General features: G+C 43.3%; 1 protein-coding gene across 1 annotated transcript in view; it reads right to left on the bottom strand.

The window, feature by feature from the left end:
• Grb2 (growth factor receptor-bound protein 2) overlaps positions 1 to 13,582 on the bottom strand; it is an 81,197-nt gene that overhangs the window by 59,348 nt on the left and 8,267 nt on the right. The window contains exon 2 of the mRNA XM_013037975.1: positions 7,648 to 7,862. Within this exon, the coding sequence (XP_012893429.1) occupies positions 7,648 to 7,725 (78 nt within the window). The 5' untranslated portion in view covers positions 7,726 to 7,862. The remainder of the gene's footprint in view (positions 1 to 7,647; positions 7,863 to 13,582) is intronic.

The raw sequence follows: 13,582 nt of genomic DNA, 5'->3' as shown, positions 1-13,582 counted from the left end.
GGGAGGGAGGGAGGGAGGGAGGGAGGGAGGGAGAGGGAAAGGGAAAGGGAAAGGGAGAGAAAGAGAGAGAGAAACTCCTGAGCAGGGCATTTCAATTTCTTGGACTGTTCTTCAAGGTAAACTAGATGCAAAATACTCATTATTTACTATTATCATAACTTTTATTGTTTTAATGAGTATCTGTGTGCTATTAAAATACATGGAGTGCATAGAAACAGTTTAAAAAAATCACCCAAAATCCAATCACCTGGACACAACAATGTCCAAGGGGTCTGCTCAGAAAGAAAGGTCTATGCAACCAATATGAAAAGACAGACAAGTGTGGTAAAGCATGCTTATGATTCCAATTACTGGGGAGGCAGGAGGACTGAAAGTTCAAGGTCAACCCAGGCAAAGTTAAGAAGAGTCTGTCTCAAAACCAAAATGCTAGTGGCACAGCTCAAGTGGTAGAGCAAGTACCTAACATTCATGAGGTTCAATCCCCAGTACCACAAAGGAAAAAAGAATGAGAAATCAAGCCGGGTGCTGGTGGCTCACACTTGTAATACTAGCTACTTAGGAGGCTGAGATCTGAGGATCACGGTTCAAAGCCAGCCCAGGCAGGAAAGTCCGTGAAACTCTTATCTCCAGTAAACCACTAGAAAACCGGAAGTGGCACTGTGGCTCTAGTGGTAGAGCGCTCACCTTGAGCTGAAGAGCTGAGGGACAGTGCCCAGGCCCAGAGTTCAGGCCCCATGACTGACAAAAAACAAAAAAGAATGAGAAATCAAGAAGAAAAGGGGAGAAGAAGAGAAAAGCAATTTTCCTGAAGTGGCCCCATTCTCTAGTTTGAACTCATTTGTACATGAAGGGTAGTGATTAAAAACAAAGAATCAGTTGAGTGCTTGGGGGGGGGGGGTCCTCATACCTGTAATCCTAGCTAGAAGGCTGAAATCTGAGGATCATGGTTTCAAGCCAGCCCAGGCAGGAAAGTCCATGAGACTCTTACCTCCAATTAACCAACAAAAAGCCAAAAATGTAGCTGTGGCTCAAGTGGTAGAACACTAACCTTGAGCAAAAAAGCTCAGGGACAGTACCCAGGCACCAGGACCAGCACATATACAAAAAAAGAACTAAGAATCAGAAGTCCAGCCAACTTAGGTTTGAATCCTAACATGCAAACTTGACAAAAATCATTGAACACACCTTTATTTCCTTAACAATAAAGTGGAGAAAATAGTGTCTATGTGTAGAAGACTACTGTAAAGCTAGATGAAAGAATACAAGGGGTGGGAATGTGCCTCAAAAGGTAGAGTGCTTGTCTTAAAAGTGATGAGACTGATTTCAAACCTCAATATAGGAAGTGGGAGGGGTATTGCAAGTTAAAATACTTAGCTTGCTGCAAGGGGTTACAAAACATTCAATACATTAGGTTTTATTACTACCCACTAAAAGAGGAATTCAAGCTAGGTACCAATGGCTCACACCTGTAATCCTAGCTACTCAGAAGGCTGGGATCTGAGGATGATGATTTGAAGCTAGCACAGGCAGAAAAGTCCATGAGACTCTTATCTCCAATTAACCACCAGAAAACCAGAAATGGTGCTGTGGCTCAAGTAGTAGAGTGCTTGCCTTGAGCTGAAGAGCTCAGGAACAGTGCCTAGGCAGGGTTCAAGCCCTACAAACCATACAAAGAACAACAACCAAAAAAAAAAAAATTAATTAGCACAGAAATGGAAGGACAAAGGGTGAATAAACATAGCAGTGGTACTCTCTTTTTTTTTTTTTTGGGTCCGGTCGTGGGGCCTGAACTCTGGGCCTGGGCGCTGTCCCTCAGCTCTTTAGCTCAAGGCTAGCGCTCTACCACTTGAGCCACAGCGCCACTTCCGGCTTTTTTTCTTATGTGGTGCTGAGGAATCAAACCCAGGGCCTCGAGCATGCAAGGCAAGTGCTCTACCACGGAGCCACCTTCCCAGCCCAGCAGTGGTACTCTCTAGACATTATGTTGAAAATGAACTATACACCTTGTGGGAGGAGATGGGAGGGAAAAACCTGGGAGAGAGTTAGGGAAGGGGGTGACACTGTCCAAAAACAAATGCACCCATTACCTGACTTATATAACTGTAATCCCTTTGTATATCACCTTTATAATAACAACTAAAATTAAATAAATAGAATACAATTTTTTAAGTTAATATGTGGGCTGGAAATGTGGCTTAGTGTACAATGCTTGCCTAGCATGCATGAAGACCTGGGTTAGGTTCCTCAGTACCACATAAACAGAAAAGGCCAGAAGTGGTAGAGTGCTAGCCTTGGACATAAGAAGTTCAGATACAGTGCCCAGTGTTCAGGCCCTGAGTTCAAGCCCCAGGACTAGCAAAAAAAAAAAAAAAAGTTAATATGCTACCTATACTGTTGCACATACTAATCTTATTTCTCTTCTTTTACTTTAGAACTGCTAAGAAAGAAAGTGCATTTAACATTTTTTTTCCCTAACTCTCCACACAACTCATCCTAGGATCTGGTTCAAGGACACATTTGGAGTGACACTGAAATAGGCTGATCAGCACTGAGACAGGAGGTTGCTGCGCAAGGGCTGAATGTGAAGGCAAGACCTATTTCTCAAGTAGTTCAGGAAGACAGTAAAGGTAATGAGTACCAGCCACGAGGATACCTGAATGATTCCAACAGAACTGGTTCCCTTCTAGAGCCAAAGAAAGCAGGAAGCCAGCTCTACAACAGAAGGAACACAGTTGCAGGCATGAAATTATCTTTGAATTCCTACACAGCCCAATGTGAAGTATCCGTACATGGCCACTTCGATCCTTGGGGGGGAAGGGGGGGGGCACACAGAGATTGATGCTTTAGATAGAGAGACCCAGGGTGGACAAGTATCTGGCACTCAGCTGTATATCTGATGCCTTACTGAGAGTTCTGGCCAGAACCTTAGGGACTATCGCAAGCCTACACTACAAGGATGGGGAACTGAAGTATATTTCAATCATGCAAGGCCTGAAGCCTGCAAGAGAAGCCCTTCTATTTTCAAGCCCCAGTGCTCTCTCCTTTCCACACCAAGAAAAACGTAAGCTTATATAAAGAGGAAAAGTAACAAGACATATATTAAAGCATTCAGTTCTGTCTTATACTTCCAGTAATATGTTTTTATTTTCCTCTTTTCTCAGGGTAGTAGTGGGTCAAAGTGTAGAGACAATGTAAGGAAGGGGTTTGTTGGATGGAAGTCAACACAAATTAAAAGTTCACCAGGAGCCAGGTGCTGGGGGTTCACACCTGTAATCCTAGCTACTCAGGAGGTTGAGATCTGTGGATTGTGGTTCAAAGCCAGCTCAGCCAGGAAAGTTCATGAGACTCTTAACCTGCAATTAATCACCAAACAACAAACAAAATGAAAGTGAAGCTGTGGCTCAAGTGGTAGAACACTAGCCTCAAGTTGAAAAGGGATAGTGCCAAAGCCCTGAGTTCAACTCTAGGACAGGCAAAAAAAAAAGAAAAAGTTCACCAGGATCTCAAAGATCACTAGTGATAGGATGTAATTCTTATGAACTTTTGTCAAAGCCCCAGTCTACTTCAATATATTGAGATGTAATGATTTTGATACTCATATGTACGTTTCTCCCCTCTTCCTCCTCTTCCTCTTTTTCACTGGGACAGGGATTTGAACTCACTGTCTCAATAGTCTCACATACTTTTCTTGACCAGGCTGGCTTCAAATGACAATGCATTAAGTTTTAGCCCCTCTGAGTATCTAGGATTACTGATGTGAACCACCAGCACCCAGCTTACATGTCTTCTTTATCAAGAGGGCAGTCAGATATTATGACACTTACTGTAATCCTAGCTACTTTGGAGGCTGAGACAGAGGATCACTTGAGCCTATTAATTTGAGACTAGTCAGTGAAATTCCCATCTCAAACAAAAACAAAAAGACAAAAATGGAAGGCAGCTAGAAGCTACTCATCTATTTCAAAGTTGAACTGTTCAATGCTATTCCAACCACTTGTAAACATTTTGCGCTCCCAACTAACATTCTAAAGAATTATCTAATGACATCAAGGCCAGCCAAATGAGGCTGGTTTACACCCTAACAATCAAATGTGGAAAACTGTTCTGTTTGTTTATTAACAACTCTAAGAACAAAGCATGCCTCTCTTCTTCTTTCCATTGTACAAAGTTTTATGAGACAAAAGGCAAGGTTTTGTTTTTAAAATAAAGCCACAAAATAACTAATAAACTAATGGCCACCACTCAAAAGCAATAATAGCCTTATGATTTCATATCCCAGTTAGCCACCAAATTGGAAAACACCATGTATTTTTCTCTCTCCCCAAAGAAAACATAAAATAAATGTCAACAGTCTGGTATACTTTCTTCCTTATCTAGCAAGTAAGTTAAACAGTATCTTATTCTCTGATTATGGAATGAGGCAAGGTTATACATTGGTTTCAGAGCTGACTGATTTAAAACATATCAAATGTCTCCAGCAAACTTCAGAGACAGTAATCAGAGAATATTGTCTAAAGAAAAACCTCAAATCCCTACTGTTTGTTTAGTTGATTTAGTACTAAGTAAGCTATAATATGAAGAACAGCCTTCCAGGCTCAAGTTTCTGAGGTAAGCATAACTGAGAAATCTATATGTTAAGAAAAAAGGGGGAAAGCCAGCACTTGTGACTTACACCTAAGCATAACTGAGAAGTCTTTATGTTAGGAAAAAAGGGGGGAAAGCCAACATTTGTGACTCGCACTCATAATCCTAGCTAATCAGGAGGCTGAGATCTGAGGATCATGGTTCAAAGCCAGCTTGAGCAGGAAAGTCTGTGAGACTCTTTTCTTCAACTAAACACCAAAAAGTCAGAAGAAATGAAGTTATAGCTCAAATGGTAGAATGACAGCCTTGAGCAGAATAGTTTAGGGACAGCACCCAGTCCAAGTTCAAACACCATGACCAGCACAAGAGAGGGGGGAGGGAGGGTACGGAACTGGCTTGCAAAATGTTCAGTACAGACTACAAATGTAGGTATTTGAATAGCCAGTCTTGTATATCACTAGTGGTTTATCTGCTGAACACAGTATTCATCCAGAAAAACACCAAATTCTCTCTACAACAATGATGAAGTCATTTAGTAGTATAAGTTACTTTTGCTCTGAGTTTTAGCTCTCTAAGACAAATGGAAAGACATGTCTTCCTAAAATGTGTCTTCCTAAAGTCTACAGCTGGAAACAGTATTGACTCAGGATATCCTCAAAGAGCCTTGTGTCACAACAAAGCTTTCTTCTCCTTTATGGGCTTTTTAGTATCACCTTCCAAGACGTTCAACCTGTATTTCTTTTTTTCTTTTCTTTTCTTTTTAATTTGGTGCCAGTTCTAGGATTGAACACAAGACCTGGATACTGCCTCTGAGCTTTTTTGCTCAAGGCTAGCACTCTACCACTTGAGCCACAGCTTTTTGAGCAAGCAGCTTTTTGGGAGTTAATTGGAGATAAAACTTTCCTGCCTGGACAGGCTTTGAACTGTAATCCTGAGATCTCAGCTTCCTGAGTTGCTAGGACTACAAGTGTAAGCCACTGGTGCCTGGGCAACTTATTTTTCTTTTTCATTTTTTGCCAGTCCTGGGACTTGAACTCAGAGCCTAGACATTGTCCCTGAGCTTTCGCTCAAGGATAGCACTCTACCACTTGAGCCGTAGTGCCACTTCTGGCCTTTTCTGTTTATGTGGTACTAAGAAATTGAACCCAGGACTTCACGTATGCTAGGCAAACACTCTATCACTGAGCCATCTCCCCACTCTACCACTAAGCCACATTTTCAGCCCCCAATCTACCTTTCTATCATTAAGAAACAAATAGTTGGGTGGCTCATATCCGATATTTGAGGATACCAGTTTGAACCAGCAAAGAACTGGAAGTGAAGGTGTAGCTCAAGTGGTAGAGCACCAGCTTTAAAAGGCAAGTGAGAACTCAAGACCCTAAATTCAAGCCCTAGCCCCAGTAGAAAGGAAGGAAGGGAGGGAGGGAGGGAGAGGGAAAGAGAGAAGAGAGAAGAGGGAGAGGGAAGGGAACAGAGAAAGAGAAAGAGTACGAGGAAGAAGAAAAGAAGAGAACTGTGTGCAGGTGACTTCAGAGTAGAACTCCATTGCCTTGGGAATTCAAGGTAAAATAATAACTATGGATGGACCCAAATTAACAACAAAAATCACAAGCCCCTCTCTACAGTTCCTCCATAAATCACATTTTCACTTTCTTCCTCTATTAAATTCTAGAATTTCACTAGGGGTAGTAAACAAATGACTAGCAAATTCCAACAATCTGGACTAAGGTTCAGAGGAAAGGATGCCAAAAGCTGAGACACAGTGAACACACATTACTTTGGAGACACATTGCATATTACTTTGGTTTTTCCTGAATTATTACCAGTATCAACAAACAGAAATACTTGGGACATTCACACAAAGGCAGTTAAAGACCACACATCACACCAACTTTCTCAAGTCACATTTAATTTTGTACTGGCACCTACCACAAGTGTGCGGGGGAAACAGCACCAGCACAGCTTCTTTGTGTGCTATCAGGGAAAAATTTCAACTTTAGCTTTTCCTTACTCTTTGATAAGCACCCTGTAAAGATAAATTATATATCCAAAAGGACAAACTACTCTAGTCTTTTGGGTAGGCAAGGTACTTAACATGTGTCATGTAGAGAACAAATGTTCTTGTAAACAAGGAGGCTCAAAATTAACCTACAAACCACGAAGATTTTGTGCCCGTCCTGGGGCCCAGGCACTGTCCCTGAGCATTTTTGCTAGCATTCAACCACCTGAGCCACAGCTCCACTTCTGGCTTTTTTTGGTGCTGAATTAGAGATAAGAGTTTCAAGGACTTTCCTGCATGGGCTCAGTTCAAAACCAGGATGTTCAGATCTCAGCTTCCTGAGTTACTAGGATTCTAAGCAGATAAACCACCCATGCTTGGCTAAGAAACTTATTCATAAACTGCTGTGCAATTAGATTTTAATAATGAGTAATCACTCAAGTTTCTCTTAAGAAAACCAAAATCTGGCATATACAAGAAGTAGAATCTTATTCAGTTTTCTCACAAAGAGTAAAAATGCAAAGACATATTTCTAACCTCTTGAAACTGGGAAAATTAATTTCTAATCTGCTAGGACCATATTATAGAATGTAAACTCTTGGCTATGTAAAATAAGACGAATGGAATAGTATTACATATAAATATTCAATGTAAGGAAACTGCCACATGGTTCAGACAGACCTTACACTCAAGTTTAAGTCTAAAAAAATCCTGACCTTTTTCTTTTTTTTTTTAATGAAAGGAAAATCAGTCTACTCATAGCACTCCTGTCTACAATCCTATTGCTTTGACTTTTCCTAAATACTAGCAGTATCAACAAACACTTGGGGCATTCACACAAAGGCAGTCAGAGACCACACATCACACCAACTCTCTCAATCACATTTCATATTCTACCCAGCATCTATTGTATGCTATCTGAGCAAACCTGATGATAAATGTTACAAGTGTGCAATGTAAACAGCACCAGCAAGCTTCTTTGTGTGCTATCAGAGTGAAAGAAGGCAGCTGAGCACAAGGAGAGGCGATTCTCAGCATGCATTGTGCTTGGCACCAACACTTACCTTAAGGATGTCGCCCCTTTTGAAGCTCAGCTCATCGTCTGCAGTAGCTTTGAAGTCATATTTGGCGATGGCTTCCATTCTGAGCGCTGCTTGGTGCTCAGCAGCCAGAAGCAGGGGGGAAGGGAGTCTTCCCGGCTGAAGCAACCCAGCGCTCCGGGCTCAGCCTCGCCTCTCTTCTGGGACTACTCCAGCACGCTGGGACACACAATGCCACCCTGAATCAGAAGATCAGAAGACCGACGATTAAGAGAAGTAGCCGGGATAGGGCAGCCCCGCCCTGCCAATAGGCCTGCTATCCCAGCCCCCACGCCCCCTGGCTCTGCCCCACTCAGCCCTCCACCTCCCTTCCAGGCAACAGCTTGTTTCTCCTCCTTCCTCTTTTCAGTCCCAGCCCTTAGGCGACTGACAGGCCCAGCGGCCAATGGCAGCAGCTGCTAGAGCTATTCCAGAATACACTTCCTCTTTCCGCTGGGTGTGCAGGGTGAGCAGGAACCGGCTGGAGTCCGTTCAGCCTCTGCCTTTCTTCCTCACACCTCTTCTCAGGCACCCAGGGCAGTACACTGAAATAAAGGGCCACCCTGGGGGTGGCACCTAACTGGGTCAAACAGACATAACTCCTTCAGTCTCCACCAATACTCAGGTTTCTTAGGAAACCCCACCCCCCAGTCAATAGCAAGCCATGAAGACTGGGCTTACAATGTTTCACTCTATTCAAACAAAATCTTGATGTGTCCTCAAAGTATCAAGAGAAAGCAAACTGCTTTTTAACTCTATTTACTACCAGTAACAGTAGTGCCTTGCCCTACCACATCCAAATAACCATAAAAACCAGAGCAAGACAGCTAGTGGAGATCTCCTTCTGCCTAATGCTCCTTTCCCCTGAAAACTGCCAAGACTTGGAGGTCTTCCTTATGCTTGAAACAGATAACCAAAATTCAGTAACCCAGCGATCTACTGAACAAGAGGGTTGAAGACCTAATCTAAACTCGAAAGATGTCCCTTTTAAAGAATGGCTGCTGGCTGGGAAGGTGGCTCAGTGGTAGAGCGCTTGCCTTGCATGCCAGAGGCCCTGGGTTCGATTCCTCAGCACCACATAAGCAAAAAGAAAAAAGCCGGAAGTGGCGCTGTGGCTCCAGTGGTAGAGCGCTAGCCTTGAGCTGAGAGCTGAGGGACAGCGCCCAGACCCAGAGTTCAGGCCTACGACCGGACCCAGAAAAAAAAAAAGAAAAAGAAAAAGAAAAGAAGAAAGCCGGAAGTGGCGCTGTGGCTCCAGTGGCAGAGTGCTAGCCTTGAGCTGAAGAGCTGAGGGACAGTGCCCAGGCCCAGAGTTCAGGCCCCACTACTGGACCCAAAAAAACAAAAACAAAAAGAACGGCTGCTAAGTATCTTGTCTAGCTAGTATAGGAAAGTACACCAACTGGTCAAAACCTTGCCCAAGGCTGGGAAGGTGGCTCAGTGGTAGAGTGCTTGTCTTGCATGTATGAGGCCCTGGGTTTGATTCCTCAGCACCACATAAGCAAAAAAAGCTGGACATGGAGCTGTGGCTCAAGTGGTAGAACGCTAGCCTTGAGCTGAAGAGCTGAGGGACAGCGCCCAGGCCCAGAGTTCGGGCCCACGACTAACCCCCTACTGCATCCCACCCACCCTCCCCCAAAAAAACTTGCCCAATATGTGCAGGCCCTGGGTTCAATCCCCAGCACTGCAAACAAACAACAACAACAACAACAAAAAACCTATTAAAACAGTTACCAAGCTGGGCACCTGTGGCTCATACCTATAATCCTAGCTACTCAGGAGGCTGAGGTCTGAGGATCACATTCAAAGCTGTTAGTATTATGCTCACCTTTGGTCCTCAGCTCCACCCAGACCTGGGCCCCCTCCCATTCCTGGAGTTCCCGCCGTACAGCTGGCCCCTCCCTCTCTCCACCTCACTTCTGACCTTCAGTCCCTCCAGCTACCTGGATAGGGATGGGGGCCAGGTGCTCCTCTAATAAACCTTATAATAATCTTTCTCCTGTGCCTGCCTGCCTCTGCATGGTCCCCTGGGATAGATGTGTGGGACCCTTCATTAGTGGCCCTCCAGCCCCGGCAGGAAAGTCCTTGAGACAAGATCTCTAATTAATCACAGAAAAAGCTAGAAGTGGTGCTGTGGCTCAACTGCTAGCTTTAAGCAAAAGGAGCTCAGTAACAGTGCCCAGGCCCTGAGTTCAAACTCTAGGAAGGGCAAACAAACAAACAAACAAATAGCTACCCATAGTACCTTAGCTTAGCTTCTCTTTGAGTTGAGAAGCAGTAAGCAGGCAAACTGCATTCTGCAGGTGAAAGATTCTGTCACTTTAGTCAGTATCAGATGACAGAACTGCAGGAGTGAGCGGGACACAACCTCCACCCTAGCATACCTACAGGAAAATAAAGCCTCATTCTTGTTCCCAGTCTCAGTCTTCACTCACGCTAAACAAAACCAGAAAACAAGGGCACTAGCAGAATGGGGACGTGTTATTTATAGTGGCACCTTTCTCAAATAATTACCACTTAGCAGCTCATTTGAGGGGCACGAGTGATTATTATTCTTTTGTTCTAAAGTTAACAATTGGGGCATTAATCAAGCATAGCTGCAAATAGGCTATCCAGTAAACCAGCTGGGAATATTCAGATTGGAGAAGAGTAGTATGTAGGAGGAAAGAAATTGTGTGGTAAAAAGTCCTCAGGCAAATTTGAAAACCTACCATTCTGCTCCAAGAATTTAATAAACCAAGTCCATGTTTATTCTTTCAGGCCGTACTTAAAATATTCTATGTGGTGTTGGCTGTAAAGAAGCATGTAAAGAAAGAGTTCCAGCAAATATTTAAATATTTTAGAAACACAAAGATTAGTCTGAGTATTTTTGTTGTTGTTGTTGGTTGTGGGGCTTGAACTCAGGGCCTAGGCGCTGTCCCTAAGCCTCTTTGTGCTCAAGGCTAGCATTCTACCATTTGAGCCACAGCGCCACTTCTGGTGATTTTTGTTTGTTTTTTGGTCAGTCTCGGGGGTTGAACTCTGGGCCTGGGCGTTGTCCCTTAACTCTTCAGCTACCACTAGAGCCACAGTGCCACTTCCGGCTTTCTGGTGGTTAATTGGGGATTAAGAGTCTCACAGACTTTCCATCTAGGTCTGGCATTGAACCATGACCCTCAGATCTCAGCCTCCTTAATAGCTAGGATTACAAGCGTGAGCCACCAGCACCCGGCCTGAGCATTTATTTTTATGGAGCATCAAATTCCCATCTTAATATCTATAGTTATTTTTAGCTAACTAATGCATATGTACAATTTTTAGAAATGAGAATATGAAGGCTTATCAGAAAAACAATTCCCTAGCAATATCCACAGCTTTTTCTTTTCTTTTTTTATGAGGCTTGAATTCAGGACTGTGGCACTGTCTCTGAGCTCAGCTCTTTTGCTAAATGCTAGCACTCTACCACTTTGAGCCACAACACCACTTCTGGTTTTCTGGTCATTATCTGGAGGTAAGAGTCTCAAGGACTTTCCTGCCCAGGCTGGCTTTGAATTGCAATCCTCAGATCTCAGCCTCCTAAGTAGCTAGGAGTATAGGCATGAGCCACCAGCACCCGGAAGCCTACTAATTTTAACTGGTTTTCAGGACTGATTGTTGAGACTAACCATCTTTGATGGGAAACAGAAGAATTGACTGAACAGACATGCAAAATCAACGAGTTCCATTATTTTATTTGAGGTGGGCGGCAGTAATGGGGTTTGAACTCAGGGCCTTGCGCATGCTCGGCTGTCACCATACTGCTAAGCCACACCTCCAAGACTGTTTTTTGTTGGCTTATTTTGATTACAGCATCTTATTAACTTGCTGCCACCTCTGTAACACACCTGAACAGCAATCAACCTACTTTTAGGCTTCCTGTCCTTGCTGAGATCATAGGTATGTGCTACCACATCCAATTTCCCTCAGTGAAACTGGAGTCTTTCTGCTGGGCTGGCCTGGCACCTCAACCCGCCCAATCTCAGCCTTCCATGTAGCCTGGAAGTACAGGTGTGCCACTGTGCCCAGCTAAGGAGTTTTTCTTATTTTATTTTATTTGTAGTACTAGGGATTGAATTCAGCACCTCAACCTTGTATGATGGTGGTCTAATATTAAGCCATACATCAGATCTGTCTTTGGCTAATTTATTTTGGAGCCAGAGTCTCAGTAAACTATTCTGTTCAGACTTAGCTGGAACTATGATCCTGCAGGTTCAGCCTCCAAGTAGCTAGTATAATGTATATGAACCATAGGTACCTGGCTAAAGTTTCAGTTTTGAAAAACAGAATCAGACAGAAACCCAAAGATTGTCAAGGTAGTTTGTCAACTGTACATAAATAAAAGGACACTACATTTTTGACAGTATTAGAAATTGAATTCAGGGGCCAGGCACTGGTGGCTCACGCCTGTAATCTTAGCTAGGAGGGTGAGATCTGAGGATCATGGTTCAAAGCCAACCTGGGCAGGAAACTCGGTGAGACCTTTTTTTTTTTGGTCAGTCGTGGAGCTTTAACTCTGGGTCTGGGCACTGTCCCTTCAGCTCAAGGCTAGTGCTCTACCACTAGAACCACAGTGCCACTTCCAGCTTTTTCTGCTTATGTAGTGCTGAGGAATCGAACCCAGGGCCTCATGCATGCAAAGAGCAAGCATTCTACCATTGAGCCACCTTTCCAGCCCTCTGGGAGACTGCTATCTCCAATAAACCACCAGAAAACCAGAGTGGTGCTGTGGCTCAAGTGGTAGAGTGTTCGCCTTGAGCTAAGGGACAGCATCTAGGCCCAGAGTTCAAGCCCCATGACCAACCAAAAAGAAAGAAAGAAGGAAGGAGAAAAGAAAAAAGAAATTTAGCTCAGGGCCTCACACTTCCAAGGCAAGCACTCTATCACCTGAACGACTTCTCCAGCCCCTTTTCGTATTGATTGTTTTCAAGTGAGGGTTTTACCTAATTCTCAGCTGATTAGGGCTTCAATTCTACTTGGGTTTCCCTGTGTTGCTGGATTTGATATACACACTCCATCATGTTCAGCCATAGTTGAAGCAAAGTGTCTGGTAAACTTTTATGGCAGGTTTGGCCTCCAAGCTCTACCCCCAATCTGGACCTCACAATTACTAAGATTATAAGCTTAAACACAGGCTGGTGAGACATGAATTTTCATATAAGCCATAAAATCGACATAAGACATATCCATTAAAATTGAATAGCAGAAGCATAAAAACCAACATAGTTCTCAACACCAATTTTTCTGCCACTACTCAACATTTGCCACAGATTCCTGAGTGAAAGTTGAAAAAGATGAACACTATGGACTTTATACCTACTCAAGTAATCACTCATGTGGCTATTGTTTTGTGAGATGGACTATTGTTTTGTGAGAAAGCTATCAAAGCAATATCTCCCAAAGATGTGCCAAATAAGAATTAGCAACTCATTTAGAAAACCTGAAGAGTTCAGCTTTTTAGGCTACTCACAGAAAAATGAATTCCAATCTTCCATTAAGTATAGAAAAAGTCCTATCTCATTCCAATACTAACTACAAACAGGAAGCATTTTGAAAGTAGAAACAATGTACAGCGATTTTTACTTTATTTTTCCAGTGCTGAGGATTGAAGCTAGGGCCTCAAGCTTGGTAGACACATGCTCCACACCCAGTTCTAGATTAACAAAGTAGATGTAGTTGTTTTCCCCCAAGAAAATGAATTGATCCTACAGTTAACACTGCTTCCTGATCAGAATATATAGTCCACCACATACAGTGATTTTTTTTTTTTTGGTCCGGTTGTGGGGCCTGAACTCTGGGCCTGGGCACAGTCCTTCAGCTCTTCAGCTCAAGGCTAGCACTCTACCACTTGAGCCACAGTGCCACTTCTGGCTTTTTTCTTTTTGCTTATGTGGTGCTGAGGAAT

This window comes from Dipodomys ordii, unplaced genomic scaffold (genome assembly GCF_000151885.1).
Source record: "Dipodomys ordii isolate 6190 unplaced genomic scaffold, Dord_2.0 Scaffold7, whole genome shotgun sequence".
NCBI classification, from domain to species: Eukaryota; Metazoa; Chordata; class Mammalia; order Rodentia; family Heteromyidae; genus Dipodomys; species Dipodomys ordii.
The sequence above is the reverse complement of the archived record's forward strand: the minus strand, read 5'-3'. Positions and strand labels throughout refer to the sequence as shown.